Raw genomic sequence first — 16,264 nt, forward strand, 5'->3', positions numbered from 1 at the left:
CAACTTAAATAACTTTTATAGTATATTATTAATTTTAAATTATATATTTAATAATGCAATATCTATGTAAATATTACATATATTATTTTGTGATATTAATTGCAAGCATATTATATATGTACATATTGTTTATATTTTTAATTTGTATTAATATACTGTTTAACATGTAATTTTTTTATGTATTTTTTTACAAAATAAAAATAAAAATAATTTTAAATAATATAGAAAAATTAAAATTTAAAATAAGATATGAATTTATTAAAATTTATAAGTATAAAATATATTTAATATGAATATTTTTTAATAAAAATAAATAAAAATCGAGTCATGCGGTTCAACCAGTGACCCACCGGTTCAACCTTTGACCCACTGACCCAGTACCTTAAAAATGAAAAAAAAAACTAATATATGATTATTTATTATAGATCTAAAATACAAATGATAAAATTAAAATTTTCATAATTATTTTATTAAAATTAAAAAAAAATTCTTAGTTTATGTATATAAACCTTAAAATACAAATAAAAAAGAAATGTAAACAGTGTTTCTTAAAATAAACTTAATTAAGAAGTCCATATTGAGTGGAAAGAGGCATGCTGCAGCCTAGTCCAGTGTAATTTATGATATTCTAGGTAGCCTCGGAAGAATAAAAACACGTGAACGAGAAGCCAAACTCCAACAAGCTCACTGGAATTAAAGGAGTGCATGATCATATCATGTGCATAAGGGACATTATGGCTCAACTAAAAGCTTTGGAGGTTACCATGTCTGATTCTTTCCTGGTGCACTATATTTTATGCACCTTGCCTCACCATTATGCCCCTTTAAAATCTCTTACAACACACATGAGGATAAGTGGTCTATTAATGAATTTTTGACCATGTGTGTTCAAGAAGAGGAAAGTTTATTGATGGAAGAAGGGGAGAAGGTGAACTTAACTACTTCTTTTAAGAATAAGAAGAATCAAGTTAATCAGATGGAAAAGATTCCAGCTCAACCAGTTATTAAGAAGGAGTCCAAGTGTTTCTTCTGTAAAAAGAACAAACACATGAAGAAGGATTGTCTGAAGTTTAAAAATTAGCTAGAAAATAAAGGAAATTTATTTGCTTTTGTTTGTTATAAATCTAATATGACTAGTATTAATCATAACAAATGGTGGATTGATTCTGGATCTACAATCCATGTTTCTAATACCTTGCAGGGCATGAAAACCCTAAGGAAACCGATGGGAAGTGAGTAATGCATCTATTCAAGAAGAAAGATGAGCTCACATGTGGAGGCCGTTGGTACATACAATTTAGTTTTCAGTAGTGGTTTTATTTATGTTTAGAAAAGACTTTTTATGTTCCTAATTTTAGTAAAAACTTGATTTTTATTTTGCAACTTGCACCTTTGGGTTTTTCTTTTAAATTTATGGATTTTGGTTTTACCTTGTTGAATAAATCCAAAGTTATTGGTTTTGGTGAATTATGCGATGAACTTTACTATATTAATTTACAAAATAACGACGTTGCTTATAGTTCTATGCATGTTTCTTCTAGGTTAAACCGATGTGTTATGAATGAGGATTCTTCTATGTTGTGGCACCAGAGATTGGGACATATCTCCACTGATAGAATTAAACAATTAGTAATTGACGGAGTACTTAGTACTTTAAATTTTGTTGATTTTGAGACTTGTGTTAATTGCATTAAGGGTAAGCAAACTAACAAGTCCAAAAAGGGTGCTAAAAGGAGTTCAAACCTTCTAGAAATTATTCATACAGATATTTATTATCTAGATATGGACGCAAGTAGTCCAAGATACTTCATCACCTTTATAGATGATTACTCACAATATATGTATCTTTACTTACTTCATTCTAAGGATGAAGCCTTAGATCCTTTAAGGTTTTTAAGGCTGAAGTAAAGCTACAATGCAGAAAGCAAATTAAGATTGTGAGATTAGATAGAGGTGTAAAGTATTATGGTAAATACATTGATAATGCACAAGCACCTGGTCCATTTGCAAGATTTCTTCAAGAACATGGCATTGTTACCCAATACACTATGCCTGGTTCTTCGGATCAAAAATGGTATGGCAGAAATAAGAAATCAAACTTTAATGGATATGGTGAAAAGCATGAGGAGTAATGCAAAACTTCCTCAATTCTTATGGGCTGAAGCACTTAAGACGATTGTGTATATAGTAAATCGAGTTCCAACCAAGGCTGTTTTAAATACGCCTTTTGAGTTATTCAAAGGTTGGAAACCTAGTTTATGACATGTACGCATTTGGAGATGTCCGTCTGAAGTAAGGATTTATAACCCACAAGAGAAGAAACTTGACCCGAGGACTATTAGTGGGTATTTCATTGGATATGCTGAAAAGTCCAAATGGTATAGATTTTATTGTCCATCTCACAACACTAGAATTGTGGAATCAAGAAATACAAAGTTTCTTGAAAATGAATTGATTAGTGGGAATGATTCAATTCAATATATTGGTTTTGAAAAGGATCACTATGAAGTTTAACCCTCTCAATCAAATGACAGACTGTTAGTCATTCACACTCCTTTAATTCAAAAGCGTGTTAGAAAACTAATGATTCAAGTTCCACAAGTTGCTGAAGATTATAATGTAGATCAAGTTGTTGACGAGGAGCAACAAGTAAATGTTGAACAACATATTAAGCAACTAGTTGAACAACAAGTTCCTCACCAAGGTGATGAGACAACATGAAGAAAATCTACTAGAACCAAAAGATCAGCAATTTCTAGTGATTATGTAATGTATTTACAAGAATTGAATTATAACATTGGAGCCAAAAATGATCCTGAAACATTTTCACAAGCCATGAGTTCTAAGGAATCGAATTTGTGGTATAATGCTATGAAAGAAGAGATGAATTCTATGACGTCTAATCAAGTCTGGGATCTTGTTGAGTTGCCTTATGGTGTAAAATCCATTGGATGCAGATGAGTCTTTAAAACTAATAAGGACTCACAAGGTAACATTGAGAGACATGAAGCAAGACTTTTCCCCAAAGGATTCACTCAAAGAGAAGAAATTGATTATAAGGAGACATTTTCTCCTATTTCTAAGAAGGATTCTCTACGAATAATCATGACATTAGTAGCACATTTTGATTTTGAGCTACATCAAATGGATGTGAAAACAACATTTCTTAATGGTAATCTGGAGGAAGAGGTTTTCAAGAAACAACCTGAAAGATTTTTCTCTAGTGATGGTGAGCACTTAATATGTAAGCTTAACAAATCCATCTATGGATTAAAACAAGCTTCATGCCAGTGGTATTTAAAATTTCATGAAGTTATCTCTTCATTTGGTTTTGAAGAAAACATCATGGATCAATGTATATACTAGAAGGTTAGTGAGTGGGAGCAAGATTTGCTTTCTTTGTTTTATATGTGGATGACATTTCGCTTGCAACTAATGAAAAGGGTATGTTGTACAAAGGTGAAACAATTTCTCTCAAAGAACTTTGATATGATGGATATGGGAGAGGCATCTTATGTCATAGGCATTAAGATCCATAGAGAAAGATCTTGAGGTATTTTGGGTTTGTCTCAAGGGACCTATATCAACAAGGTTTTAGAGAGGTTTAACGTGAAAGATTGTTCACCAAGTGTAGCTCCCATTGTGAAGGGTGACAAACTTGAATCGAGTTAGTACTCGAAAAATGATCTTGAGCGGGAACACATGAAAAATATTCCATATGCTTCAGCTGTTGGAAGTTTTATGTAAGCACAAGTTTGCACTATACCTGACATTGCATTTGTAGTTGGAGTTTTAGGAAGATATCGTAGTAATCCTAGTGTTGACCATTGAAAAGCTACAAAGAAGGTAATGAGATACCTTCAAAGAACAAAATATTTCATGCTCATATATAGATGAATTGATAGTTTGGAGGTGATAGGCTACTCTGATTCAAACTTCGCTAGTTGCATTGATACCAGAAAAATCTACATATGGTTATGTTTTTATGCTAGCTTGTGGAGTTGTATCTTAGAGCAACAAAAAACAGACCTTGACTGCTACTTCTACTATGAAGATTGAGTTTGTTTCTTGTTTTGAGGCTACCTCACATGGTGTATGGTTGAAGAGTTTTATATTTGGGCTTAAAGTTGTGGACTCAATTGCTAGGCCATTGAAGTTGTATTGTGATAACTCCACTACTGTTTTTATGGCTAAGAATAATAAAAGTGGAAGTCGAAGTAAGCATATTGACATTAAATATCTAGCCATAAAGAATGTGTTAAGGAAAAGAAAGTGGTCATTGAGCACGTTAGCATTGAGTTAATGATTGCCAATCCTTTGACTAAAGGCATGCTGCCAAAGAATTTTAAAGATCATATAACACGAATGAGACTTGGTTCCATGATGTGACAATCATTGTAATTATTTTATTTTGATAAAACTCTTGTTTAGTTTGATGTTTTCTCATTTATCTTATGTACATACCTATTTACTTTGAGAAAATTCATTTAATTGTGACTTGGAATAGACATATAGTTTATTCATTAGAGCTAAGAGCTTATGATGAAAGACTTAATATATTGTGATATATGGGAGATAATATTTATTATCAGAGGACATATCACCATGATTCATATATTTGGTTTCTTATTCTAATTGATAATCGGATAATTGGACCAAGTGGGAGAATGTTGGCATATACACTCTGTTTTTAATAGTTTTGCAACAATGAGATAAATGGGGGTAACAATTTGCAACGCACCTCCGATTTTCACAATGTGCCTATACACTCCTGATTTTTTCTCCTCTATTAAACACTTAACATATTCTAAATATAATCCATTATTGATGTTAATTTAACCCATTATCAAATGACTTGCGGATATGATACCGTGATTCTCACATATTTCTCTAACGTTAAAAAAAAACCTATGATGGATTAAAGTTCTACAAATTGAACGTATATATCTATTTTGGGTCATTAAGTCTACTCTTCAACATGCAACACCATTATATATTGAGAGTAAGAGTTTAGAAACCAAAAACAAGCGACCAAACGACAACGATTACTAAAAATTGATTCTTTCGCTTTCATAACTTGTAAATAATATGAATATGTTTGTTTTAATTATTTGAGATGTTTAGACCATTAGAGTCTTATTCTCGTACAAAAGACATCCATAAATGAGATTATTAATCCACTATAAAATAGAGTACTTCATAAATCTGAATGTGAATTATGAAACATAAATGATGAAGCAGCAATTGTTTGATTGACAAGAGGCACTACATTCTTGTATAAAGCCATTTCCAGTCAATTATGGTCATTTTCACTTTTTTATTACAAATTTTTACACCAAAACAAAGAGCCATCATCATCAGTCATCCCCAATTCTACAGAAAAAAAATTCTAAAATGAATCCATCCACATTAACAACATTGAATCAGTCGGCCTCTTGCAATCCGCCGAGCACAACGGAGCCAACGAACAGGGCGACGGCGCCGACGCCAAGCGCGGCGGCAATGAGGGCCTGAGCGGCAACGAGCGCGGCGGAGTCGTCAGGAATGATGACGATGGCGGCGATGGCGGCGACGAAGGCGGGAAGCGCGGCGGAGGCGAGGAGGGAGGGGGAGAAGGCGGCGGCTCGTTCGAGCAAGCTGAGCAAGCCGAGCTGCTCGGCTTTGGAGAAGACGCCGAGCTTCTCGATGGAGGAGAGCGTGAAGCCGAGCTGCTCTGCCTTGGAGAGCAAGCCTGCTTTCTCCACGTTGCTCAACACCTTTCTCTTCTCCAGCTTCTTGAACACGTCCACCTCCACTTCCTCGCTTCCCTCGTAGAAGATCCCTGCCCCGAACCACTCCTTCTTCCACCCATCGTCGTACTTGTTCACCTGCCACACCCAATCACTTTTTCAATTTCCCCTTTATTCACTTTCTAAATCTACCTCTCTCATACACCTTAAGACTCGGAGCATAAAGTCATGAGTAATTTATAAATATTTTTCGATTTTTTTCTTACTTATTTCCCACATTTATTTCTCTTCCTTCTATTTTTTTTACTAGGGTGATAAATAAATTCATACATGTAAATAATATTCTTACTCTTTCTGACTTGACTTTGATCGAGAATATCTAATTTGATTGAGTACGGGTAAAACTTGGGAACATAGATGTCCCTATTTCTGATTTGATTATTTTAAAAAAATTTAATATTTAATTACATGTAATTGTTTATCATGATGTAAAATATTTATAGTTATTTAATTATTAAGAAATCTCTTGATTAAAATGAGATAGACAAATAACCCAAATATAATTATAATATAATAAAAAGATAAATTAAAAATATTATATGTGTTTTCTTATAAAAAAAATTAATTAATTTTTAACGAATATAAGTACGGGTACGAGTATATCTGATACTCGACGGGAATGGAAATAAGACAAAAATTACATATCCACGAGAATAAAAATGAGTTTAAACAGCAAAAATAGAGACAAATATCATAAAACTCATATCCAACTCTTCTCTTAAGCCTACTCTTCACTCTATTTTTCACATATATTTTTCCTCTCAATCAAACACAATTTGAGATGTAATTATCCTCACTGAGCTAACAAACTTGATATTGGAATACTGTCTTACAATTTAGTTTAATTTTACAAGTGAATTTTATAAAATTGAATTAGTAATGAATTCGCGTTACAAGAACATCTGCCATCAATTCAATTCAAAGGCTAAAACCAAATTTTAGAATTTTAATTTTAGCTTAATTCAACAAACTAACTCACAAAGCAGGGTTGTGTTCGTTTATGTACAAAATTTAAACCATATAATTAATAAAGGTGAGTGAGATCTCTAACCTAATTTCTAGCACATCTATATACTTTTGAACATGAAATTTGTGACACCGAATACTTGTGAGTTTACATACAAATAAAAAAGATTGCTGAGAGAAATATAAGGAATTGGTACCTTCTTTTTGGTGGCCATGGCGAAGACGGTTAGGGGCTTGTTGGTGGCGGGAGAGGGAAGCTGGCGGCGGTAGCGGAAAAAGGAAGAGAAGGAGCGGTTGGTGGGGACAGGTCGAAGGACCGGAGCTGAGGAAGTTGCAGGAACCGCCATGGTTGCTGGGACGAGGTTGCGCCTTGGAACCACACTGCTTCTATGCTTGATATCTCAACTCACTGCCACGTGGGACGATGAAAAATGATTGAGAGACTCAAAGGACGTTTTCTGTGATAATAATAATAATAATAAAATATTAATTAATAATTGTCTTGGGTTTTCGGTGACGCGATCTTCTTGCTTCGTTTCCACCAATCATGTTGCCTGTAGCTTTATCCTCTAATTGAAACTGATTTTTTTTCTTTCGCTCCAGCTTATTTTTTTCTTCCTTTTTTAAATAAATAACTTAGAGGTTAGTAGAGTGTAATTTTACGTGGAGGTTTTTATTATACACTTAATTAGTTACAATTGAAGAACCAATTTTGATTGGGAGAAACTTTTTTCATGAGTATTTTGATAGGAAAAATAAGTATTTTATTATAATATGTAATGTAATGAAACTTTCGAGAGAAATTAATCTCATACTCAACTGGAACATAATTTAGTAATAAATTAAAATAATATATTAATGAAATAAGTATTATCTTTTTAAATAATTTTTTAGCAGCTAATTAAGAATTAGGTTCTTAATAACATGTTAGAAATTAATCTCATATTCAATTGGAACATAATTTAGTAATAAATTAAAATAATATATTAATGAAATAGTTATTATCTTTTTCAATAATTTTTTTTGAAAACTAATTAAGAATTAGGTTCTTAATAACATGTTTAAGAAGTTTAAGAAATGTTGAGTTCAAGTGTTTAAACATTGGAGAATACTTTATTACTTCATTCATAGGTAGTAAATAAATCACATAAAGGGAATTTAATATCATATCATAACTTAAAACTTGACATTAAATTGATGAGTTTTCCTCAAGTGTGTATCCCTTTCACACACTTATATTGATTCCTCAAATAAAAGTTTTATTTTTTTTAATTTTTTTTATTCATGAGTATTCAATAATGATCTACTTACATCGTCGTCATTGTCGCCACCGGCCCAAACGGGCCTCGGCGGTCGCGAAGACGGTCGAGCTCGCTTTTATTTTAGTTTTGAAAATGTATTGGATTATTAGAACGACTTGTTCTCAAACTGAGACCTTGTCGATCTTATCCAATTTATTTATTAAATGTCTCACCAATCCATGTTAATCCCAAGCGGGACCCTCCATGGATTAGTGGTTTTCGTAGTAAAAGGGTTCATGGAGTCGCCACCAATGTTTTACTCAAAACATTGGAAAAAGAAGTTTAAGGCAATCGATTCAAAAATCGACTTCGGCCATTACAACCAGAGTCGGGTAAGGGAGTCGGTTACGCGTGGGGAAGGTGTTAGCACCCCACAGCGCCCCTTTCGGGTTCCCTATGACAGATTATTTCTAAAAATAATAGTGTGAAATTACTAAATTACCCCTATTTATTCTAAGCAATTATAAATTAACTATCTACATGATGACAATTAAATATACACACAGAAAGCAGTAAGAGGAAGGATTTAAGAAGAAACCTTTGAAGCGTGCTTTTATATATTTCGTAAAACTGGGAAGCTTTTTGGCGTTCCCTCGCTCTACAAGCCCGCTCGCTCCCTCCTATAAAATTTTGACTACGGAAATCCGGAGGATTTTCCTTCGACTAGGTTCGATCCTCAAGCAAAATGGCTCGGGGCTCAAGAACTTCGTCGGATCAACTCTCCGAGTGATTTCTAGGGCAGAACACTGCTCAAAAACCCCAGAATACTCAAGGAGAGGGTTAAAACTCCGTGTAAAAGTGTGTAATGACGTCAAAATGACGCCATATTTATAGGGAACAGGCGCAATACGGGCTATGGAATCAATACGGCCGTATTGAAATTTTTGAACTTCAATACGGCCGTATTGAGTTCAATACGGCCGTATTGAAATTCAGAAATTTCAATACGCCCGTATTGAGTTCACTGCGGCTGTATTGAAGCTTCAATACGGCCGTATTGATTTCAGTACGGCCGTATTGAAGTTTCAGAAACTTCAATACGCCGTATTGAGTTCACTGCGGCCGTATTGAAGCTTCAATACGGCCGTATTAAGTTTAGTACGGCCGTATTGGGCTTCATTCCCTCCACTTCCTTATTTTAAGCTACTCTAAGACCTCTAAACCTACAGATAGCCATCCTATGGTCTTCTAGGAGTCCTTCTGGCTGACTTTCCTTCGATCTTTGAGGGTCTTCGAGTTTTATTTCCGACCCGGACAATTTTAGGGGTCTACAGCTGCCCCCCCTTTACTTAGTCAAACGGCTTTTTGGTGTACCGGCTGACAAGTAAAGGAGTTGACCCAATTGTCCGGGTGATGTGCCAACCTTCTGACTTGTAGCGTCTTCCGGCGGAAAATTGTTGAGTAGCCTCTCCAGGTTGAGTATTAGTCGTCGCCTCTCCAGGCTCATTGCATACCTCGGTGCTCTCGACAACTGGGTAGCTGAGTACCGCCTCTCCAGGCTTGTGCATACCTCGGTGCTCTCGACCACTGGGTAGCTGAGTACCGCCTCTCCAGGCTTGTGCATACCTCGGTGCTCTCGACAACTGGGTAGCTGAGTATTGCCTCTCCAGGCTTGTGCATACCTCGGTGCTCTCGACAACTGGGTAGCTGAGTAGCGCCTCTTAGGCTTGTGCATACCTCGGTGCTCTCGACAACTGGGTAGCTGAGTATTGCCTCTCCAGGCTTGTGCATACCTCGGTGCTCTCGACAACTGGGTAGCTGAGTAGCGCCTCTTAGGCTTGTGCATACCTCGGTGCTCTCGACAACTGGGTAGCTGAGTAGCGCCTCTTAGGCTTTGAGATGATTTTGTCTCCACAGTCCACGATGCTGCTTCGACGATTGTTTTTTATTTTTGTGCCACTGAGGGCTGGATAACGCAGGGATCCGTCTAGGGGATGTGCAGTTACTCATAGGTTCTTGTGTCCCAACTTTCCATTGGGTAGTTGGTGCCCATTGAGGAATTTCTGTTTCCCTGGGGTGTAGACACGAAGATGCTCTTTCTGAGATGAGCGGTGCCTTATGATTGGCTGACGTCCTTTCGACGTTGGTGGAGTATCCCGGTTATCCTTATTCGGGTGACTCTTTTGATTTTCTGATTTTGTTGCCTCTGTGTAGGCTATTATCCGCTGGGGATTCTGGATGTTGATTTTGATTAGCCTCTTCTGTTAAGCATATCATCTTGATGTTCAATGATTGGCTGAAAAGCCAAATTCCGCTTGGGGAATGGTTATTGATCTTTTGGATTTTTTTTCTTTTTTGAAAGAGTGCCTCTGAGTAGGCGAATTATCTTGATGTTTGGTGTTCGGCTGAGTGCCGGATTCCGCTTGGGGAATGATTATTTGTCTTTTGTGATTTTTCTTGAGGGGGTGCCTCTGAGTAGGCGAGTGGGGATTTAAAGTTTATTTATCCCAGAGTATTATTTAGAAAGTCTCTTCAGGCTTAGCTTCACTCATCGCTTGAGTTGGAAAGCTACCTTCCACTGAGGAAGTTTAAGTCCTTTCGACTTGGATATTCTGTTTAGATGATCAAGCCTCCCTTGGGGATTTTTGCTGATCTTGGTTTGATAGCTTTCACTGGGGAATTTGGCCCGTGAGTGGAAGCTGAGGTTTCTTTAGGGAGTATTATTTCTGCGAGCCTCTCCAGGCTCAATTATTCTGTACAGTTTGTCGAGTATTATTTCGGTGAGCCTCTCCAGGCTCAATTATTTTGTATGAGTATTATTTCGGCAAGCCTCTCCAGGCTCAATTATTCTGTGGGAGTATTATTTCGGCAAGCCTCTCCAGGCTCAATTATTCTGTGGGAGTATTATTTCGGCAAGCCTCTCCAGGCTCAATTATTCTGAGAGTATTATTTCGGCGAGCCTCTCCAGGCTCAATTATTCTGTATGAGTATTATTTCGGCAAGCCTCTCCAGGCTCAGTTATTCTGTACGATGAGTTGCTTTTCTTGTTCAGCCTAAGAATGCAAGCTGAGATGTCCTTTGCAGAGTATTATTTTGGCAAGCCTCTCCAGGCTCAGTTATTCTGTATAATTTGTTGGATTTTCTGTATTTTGCCTTTTTGTTGATTTTGGCTTTTTCTGTGTTTTTGCCTTTTGATTTTGGCTTTTTCTGTGTTTTTGCCTTTTTTGTTGGTTTTGGCTTTTTCTGTATTTTTTGTTGATTTTGGCTTTTTCTGTATTTTTGCCTTTTTGTTGGTTTTGGCTTTTTCTGTACAGAAATGTCTCTGAGGAGTATTATTTTGGCGAGCCTCTCCAGGCTCAATTATTCTGAAAGAGTATTATTTCGGCGAGCCTCTCCAGGCTCAATTATTCTGAGAGAGTATTATTTCGGCGAGCCTCTCCAGGCTCAGTTATTCTGAGAGAGTATTATTTCGGCAAGCCTCTCCAGGCTCGGTTATTCTGTATGGTGAGAGAGTATTGTTTCTGCAAGCCTCTCCAGGCTTAATTATTCTGAGGAAGTATTTTTTCAGCAAGCCTCTCCAGGCTCAATTATTCTGTACAAACTGAGGAGTATTGTTTGTATCCTTGCCTTTTTTCATTTTCGGCTTTTGTTGACTGCTGTCATACACAAGCAATTTTCCTATTTTTCTATTTTATGCAATTGCCTCGTAGTAAGGTCTTTAAATGTGCAACTAATGTGTGTGATGCACGCGATGCAAGTTTTTATTTTTGTTCTTTTATTTAGAAAAGTGAATGGCTCTCCCTATCCTCTTCTTCTTGGAGGAATTTTGTCATTGATGTGAGGGAGGATTTCTGTTATTGCCAATACGGCCGTTATTCATTTCAGTATGCCCGTATTGAATTGAAAATTTGTTCATAACCCTAATTTTGGTACGGGCATACTGAACATGATACGGGCGTATTGTTTTTCTGAAGTTTATATATTATTTTTTTGTTTTTTTTCGATAAACAGAGAATAAGTGATCTTCCATTACACCTATCATCTGTATGCATGTATGCAATATTGATGCACCTAATTCTATTTGATTTATCTTTCAAAAGAATTAACCGATGCGTTTTTGTTTGGATTTTTGCCATTCCTCTAGACGGGCTGTGTGCTGCCGATTTCTGTAACCGAGGAATGATGCATGTTATATTGAGATTTGGTGTCATCAACCAAATGATTTTCCTTTCCTTTAGAAGATGTGTCAACCCTCCTATTGACTACTATATCTCCATGTTTCCACTAGATTATTCAAAAATCGTTTGGGACAAGAGAGAAAAGAAGGAAAGGATATATTTTTTTTTCGAAAGTTTGTGTTTTAGAGGGGATTTATTTTTGTTTTGAAAAATTGTTTTTGTAAGAATGGCTGGCCAAGGTAGGCTTATTGTGTTTAGCTTTGTTTGATTAAACACTTATGAAGTTAAGCACGTCTTGGTTATTAACATTTGTGATTTGACAACTTGGATAGCTTTTCTTGAGCCCCTTTGTTGAATTCAGTTGGAGGTACCATCATGGATTTATTCTGTTTTTCGATTGCCCTAACTTTTGCCTAAAACACCCATTTGTGGAGTCTTAGCGGGCTTTTTTTTTTTTTGTTCATTATTTTGTAACCCTAATTTTTGCCTAGGTCACCCTCTTGTGGGATTCCTAGCGGGTCTTTTGCTCTTATTTTTGCGCAGTCCCCTTTTTTGGGTTTCCTGCCGAGCTTCTTTTATTTTTAGGATTTTTGTCCTGAATGGATTTCTTTTTATCCATGACGGCACTTATTGAGGCCAAGGAAAGGTGCTCCAAGTTGTCACACACTTCCACATAAAAAAGATGCGGGTTTATTTTTATTAAGACGATTTTAACCTCACTTATGTTCATTCAAACAGGGTTAAATAATGTGGTTTAGAATTTTATTGCAAGCAAGAAAAGAAGCAATAAGAAATAATGAAGAATGATTTTATTATAATCATAGTGGAAACATGTGCCCTATCGAGGCTCGGGGGTCGGGCTGTCCCCGAGGAGTAATCTCTAATAGTCATCAGGCCTATACATCTCTATCGGAAGGAGAAGAGCACTTGATGACGACGACCGGCCTTGACGCTTGTGAACCGGCCTTCCTGAAGATCTGGCTTAAAGAACGTCGAGAAGGATCTTGATTCCTCTTCGTTCTTTGATCTTTGTTAGGGTTGTATCCTAACCCTTGTTTCCCCGGATTATCCTTGATAATGGGTAGCTCCGGGATTCCTTGGGAGTCCTTGCCTAATCCTTGTCCTGGCAAGTATCCGTTCTTGGTGAGCATGGAGGCTACCTTCTACATTTCTCGGGGAAACGTTTCGACATTGGCGATTTCCAATGCTTGGAAGGCGGTTTCTAAAGCTTCCTCCGCTGCATCCACGTAAGGTATGGTGGATGGTTTGCTGATGAGTATGTCATCTTCAGCTTGTACAGTCACCAGTTTGTCACCCACTATGAACTTGACTTTCTGGTGGAGCGTAGAGGGTACAGCTTTCGCATCATGAATCCAAGGTCGGCCAAGGAGACAGCTGTATGCAGGAGTAATATCCATCACTTGAAATTCGACATTAAAGATAGTGGGCCCAATTTGGATTGGAAGACTGATTTCTCCCACCACTTCTCTTTTAGAGCCGTCGAAAGCTCGAACGATCATGTTGCTCGGGCGCATTTGGACTCCCTTGGTTGCCACTTGATCAAGAGTTCTTTTAGGCATCACATTCAAGGAAGATCCATTATCCACCAAGACTTTTGCGATGTGATACTCCTTGCACTTTACAGAGATGTGCAAGGGCTTGTTATGATTCGGTCCCCCAACGGGGATTTCTTCATCGGTGAAAGTGAGGTGATCATTAGCCGTGATGTGACTAACAATCCCCTCAAATTTGTCTTGGGAGATAGTGTGCGACACGTATGCCTCGTTCAAGACTTTCAACAGAGCTTGTCGATGCGGTTCGGAGCATAGGATCAACGACAACAAAGTAATCTTTGCTGGCGTCTTATGAAGTTGATCCATGATGGAGTACTCGCTCTGTCGGATAAACTTTAACAGCTCGTCTGTCTCCTCCTCGGATTCTTTTTCCTCGGTTTTCTTTTCTTCTTTTTCTTTATTCTTGGGGGCTTTATCATGAAGATCTTCGGGAGTGTAGATCCTGCCACTCCTAGTCATGCCCCCAAGCCCAGCGATGTTAGAGATATCGCTGTCGGCAGAAAAATGGATGTCGTATATCCACGGCACAGCCTTATTCGATTCGTAGGGGAAAGGTCTTGGAGCAGTGATCCTTAATGGTGTTGGACCTTCCCCTTTATTCGTCTTGATTACCAACAACGGAGTTGATGTGCGCCCGCTTGGCGCGGTTGTTGGCTTACAGTTAATAACAAATGGCGTGCGATCCATCTTGAACATACGCATCGATTATTTCTTTCTTTTTATTAACGTTTATTAATGAATTACTAGGAGGGATGTATGAAATGCAAACCTAGATCCCTCCATGATCTTTGATAAGAATGCATGATATGAGATGATGGCGATGAATATGCATGCATTGTGTTTATTCAACTAAGCATTATCATGTTTTTAGGATGTCCCTAAGATGATGCATGATATTGCTTGGTTTGGATAAATAACCCTTTTTTCCTTTTTTTTGGGTATTTTTTTTTATTTTATATATTTTTTGTATTTTTTGGGTGAAAAGGGAAACTACCTATATGAATGTGATGAAGGTAGATGTTAACACCATGCAATGGAAGATTCTTATTCCTATTTATTCTTATTTTAAAAAGGAATAGGAATGTTGTATGTTTAAAGAAATGCAATGTATGCTCAAACAATTTCACATAAACAATGCACAAACAATTCACTCATCCACGAACAGTCACGAGCGAATCACGAGGTAGGGGTATCCTGCAGAAAAGTGCATATTCAAGGTGGTTCTAACTGTTCTCACCGGTCTGAGGCCCCCAAGGTGCCCCCATTATAGGGACCCAATTCCTCTCATCGTAGGTCGATGGAAAGCTCCAACGCACCGTCGGACTCAAGTTCATGGTTATCACCTTGAGTGATGTTTTCCGACAACGGTCTACGGGCACCTATAGACCCATTCGACAACCGGCCGTACTAACATCCACTCCCTATGGTTAATCACTCATGCCCCCGGGTATAGAGGGAACTGTTGTGTGCAAAGGTTTGTGTGCAGTTTTTATTTCAAACAATTGCGTAAATTTAAAAATACAACAGTTATTAAAGCCAAATAGATAAATATGTTATCATACAAGTGAGGGGTAATAAAGTAATTTTAACTATTATTTGTTAAAAATAATCTGTCACTAAATGGGACTGACTCTCGAGGCTTCCCCAGTGGAGTCGCCATCTGTCGCCACCGGCCCAAACGGGCCTCGGCGGTCGCGAAGACGGTCGAGCTCGCTTTTATTTTAGTTTTGAAAATGTATTGGATTATTAGAACGACTTGTTCTCAAACTGAGACCTTGTCGATCTTATCCAATTTATTTATTAAATGTCTCACCAATCCATGTTAATCCCAAGCGGGACCCTCCATGGATTAGTGGTTTTCGTAGTAAAAGGGTTCATGGAGTCGCCACCAATGTTTTACTCAAAACATTGGAAAAAGAAGTTTAAGGCAATCGATTCAAAAATCGACTTCGGCCATTACAACCAGAGTCGGGTAAGGGAGTCGGTTACGCGTGGGGAAGGTGTTAGCACCCCACAGCGCCCCTTTCGGGTTCCCTATGACAGATTATTTCTAAAAATAATAGTGTGAAATTACTAAATTACCCCTATTTATTCTAAGCAATTATAAATTAACTATCTACATGATGACAATTAAATATACACACAGAAAGCAGTAAGAGGAAGGATTTAAGAAGAAACCTTTGAAGCGTGCTTTTATATATTTCGTAAAACTGGGAAGCTTTTTGGCGTTCCCTCGCTCTACAAGCCCGCTCGCTCCCTCCTATAAAATTTTGACTACGGAAATCCGGAGGATTTCCCTTCGACTAGGTTCGATCCTCAAGCAAAATGGCTCGGGGCTCAAGAACTTCGTCGGATCAACTCTCCGAGTGATTTCTAGGGCAGAACACTGCTCAAAAACCCCAGAATACTCAAGGAGAGGGTTAAAACTCCGTGTAAAAGTGTGTAATGACGTCAAAATGACGCCATATTTATAGGGAACAGGCGCAATACGGGCTATGGAATCAATACGGCCGTAT

The 16,264-nt window shown here is 37.4% G+C and overlaps 1 protein-coding gene across 1 annotated transcript; it reads right to left on the minus strand.

Annotated features, from left to right (window-relative positions):
* Positions 1–5,176: 5,176 nt before the first annotated feature.
* LOC109812460 (transmembrane protein, putative (DUF1118)) lies at positions 5,177–7,216 on the minus strand. The gene is made up of 2 exons (XM_020376429.3): positions 6,953–7,216; positions 5,177–5,867 (listed from the first exon to the last, which is right to left on the minus strand). The coding sequence occupies exons 1-2, from the start codon at positions 7,100–7,102 to the stop codon at positions 5,424–5,426; spliced, it is 594 nt and encodes a 197-aa protein (XP_020232018.1). The 5' UTR covers positions 7,103–7,216; the 3' UTR covers positions 5,177–5,423.
* Positions 7,217–16,264: the final 9,048 nt, after the last annotated feature.

The sequence above is a fragment of the Cajanus cajan genome, chromosome 6 (genome assembly GCF_000230855.2).
Source record: "Cajanus cajan strain Asha chromosome 6, NIPB_CcT2T_4, whole genome shotgun sequence".
Taxonomy (NCBI): Eukaryota; Viridiplantae; Streptophyta; class Magnoliopsida; order Fabales; family Fabaceae; genus Cajanus; species Cajanus cajan.